This window comes from Aegilops tauschii, chromosome 3 (assembly GCF_002575655.3).
Source record: "Aegilops tauschii subsp. strangulata cultivar AL8/78 chromosome 3, Aet v6.0, whole genome shotgun sequence".
NCBI classification, from domain to species: Eukaryota; Viridiplantae; Streptophyta; class Magnoliopsida; order Poales; family Poaceae; genus Aegilops; species Aegilops tauschii.
Genome location: NC_053037.3, coordinates 118,861,626 through 118,863,015, shown reverse-complemented (window position 1 = coordinate 118,863,015; position 1,390 = coordinate 118,861,626). Strand labels below are relative to the sequence as shown.

The 1,390-nt window shown below is 35.9% G+C and overlaps 1 protein-coding gene across 1 annotated transcript; it reads left to right on the top strand.

Moving 5' to 3' along the window:
- Positions 1-701: 701 nt before the first annotated feature.
- LOC109778003 (uncharacterized) lies at positions 702-1,145 on the top strand. Its single transcript, XM_020336564.2, has one exon. The coding sequence runs from the start codon at positions 702-704 to the stop codon at positions 1,143-1,145; it is 444 nt and encodes a 147-aa protein (XP_020192153.2).
- The last annotated feature ends 245 nt before the right edge of the window (positions 1,146-1,390 follow it).

Here is a 1,390-nt window from a genome sequence, read left to right as displayed (position 1 = left end):
GACTTGATGTGAGTGCTAGCAAAAATCTGTAGTTTGCTCATTTTGTGAAGAAACTATAAATTGTTCATATGCACTGTTCATTGTTCATGTTCACTGTTCATTGTTCATGTTCACTGTTCATTGTTCATGTTCACTGTTCACCTAGTAGTTTAGTTAAAGGTACTGTCATGTACCATACCATAGTGACTGAGTGAAGTAAATGAATTGTTCATACATATAAATGAACAACACCACAGTGATATAAATGAAGTAAATGAATTAAATTGTGCTATTAAAAATTAAGTACAAAGATATAAAATTAAGGTATCCATAGTGACTGAGTGAAGTAAATTGTGCTGTTAAAAAGTATCATAGTGCATTGTTCATAGATATAAATGAAGTAATGAATTGAACTGAATTGTATTGTGCTGTTAAAAATTAAGGTATAAATAAAGTAAATTCAGTGTAGTATGCTGTTAAAAATTCAGATATAAATTCAGAATTGAGCTGAATTGTGCATGTGCAGTATACTATAGTTGTTTTGAATTGGACTGAATAGAAGTGAAGTGAAAAAGGAAGTAAATGCATTTGTACTTGTTGTTTTGCAGGAAGCAAGCAGTTGTGGTGTTGTTCATTGGGTAGATGAGGAGTGGCCAGAGCATCTGCAGAATGCTCTTCACAAACTATGGCTTTTGTATGAGGATTGCCAGCGTGCTAATAGGATGGCATGTCTGGAACATTCATCACTTGTCCACAATCTCACATCACAGAAGAACAAGCTACAGGAGACTTATGAGAAGCTTGTTGAGGATGTGAACAACCTACTTGATACCCAGGACAATATTCCCAAGGAAAATGAAGTCCAACAAGGTGAACATGAGGAGATCACTCCTCCTTTGGACAACAATATTTCAGCTTTGAAGGAACAGCTGGGTGCAATGGATGCTGAGAACAAAGAACTGAAGCAAAAGGTTGACCAGTTGAAGAGCATTCAGGTTGCCCAAGGTAATGTGATTAGGAATTTGAAGTTTGCTCATTTGAAGGAGAAGGAAAAGTTGAGCACTGAGAGGAGGAATTTGGAGTTTCACATTGCTGATCTTGTCAAAGCTAGTGACAAGAACAAGAGAAAGCTGAAGGACATCAAGGATATTTGCGATGAAGAGTGATTTGTAATCTGACCATGTGGGTCATTATCTTAAGTTTCAAGCATTGAACTATGGCTTGTAATGTGTGAACTAGTGGCAGTTTGCAGTATTTGAAGTAGGGTATAGCCTTGAACTATGTCTTGTAAGCTTTGAACTATGGTGTCATGATGTTAACTATGTTGTTAACTATGGTGTCATGATGTTAACTATGTTGTTAACTAGAGTTGTTAAGTATGATGTTAACTATGGTGTCATGATGTTAACTA

What these genes read in the sequence shown, in the direction of transcription:
- LOC109778003 (XM_020336564.2), top strand. Translation starts at nt 702, where the DNA reads ATGGCATGTCTGGAACATTCATCACTTGTCCACAATCTCACATCACAG.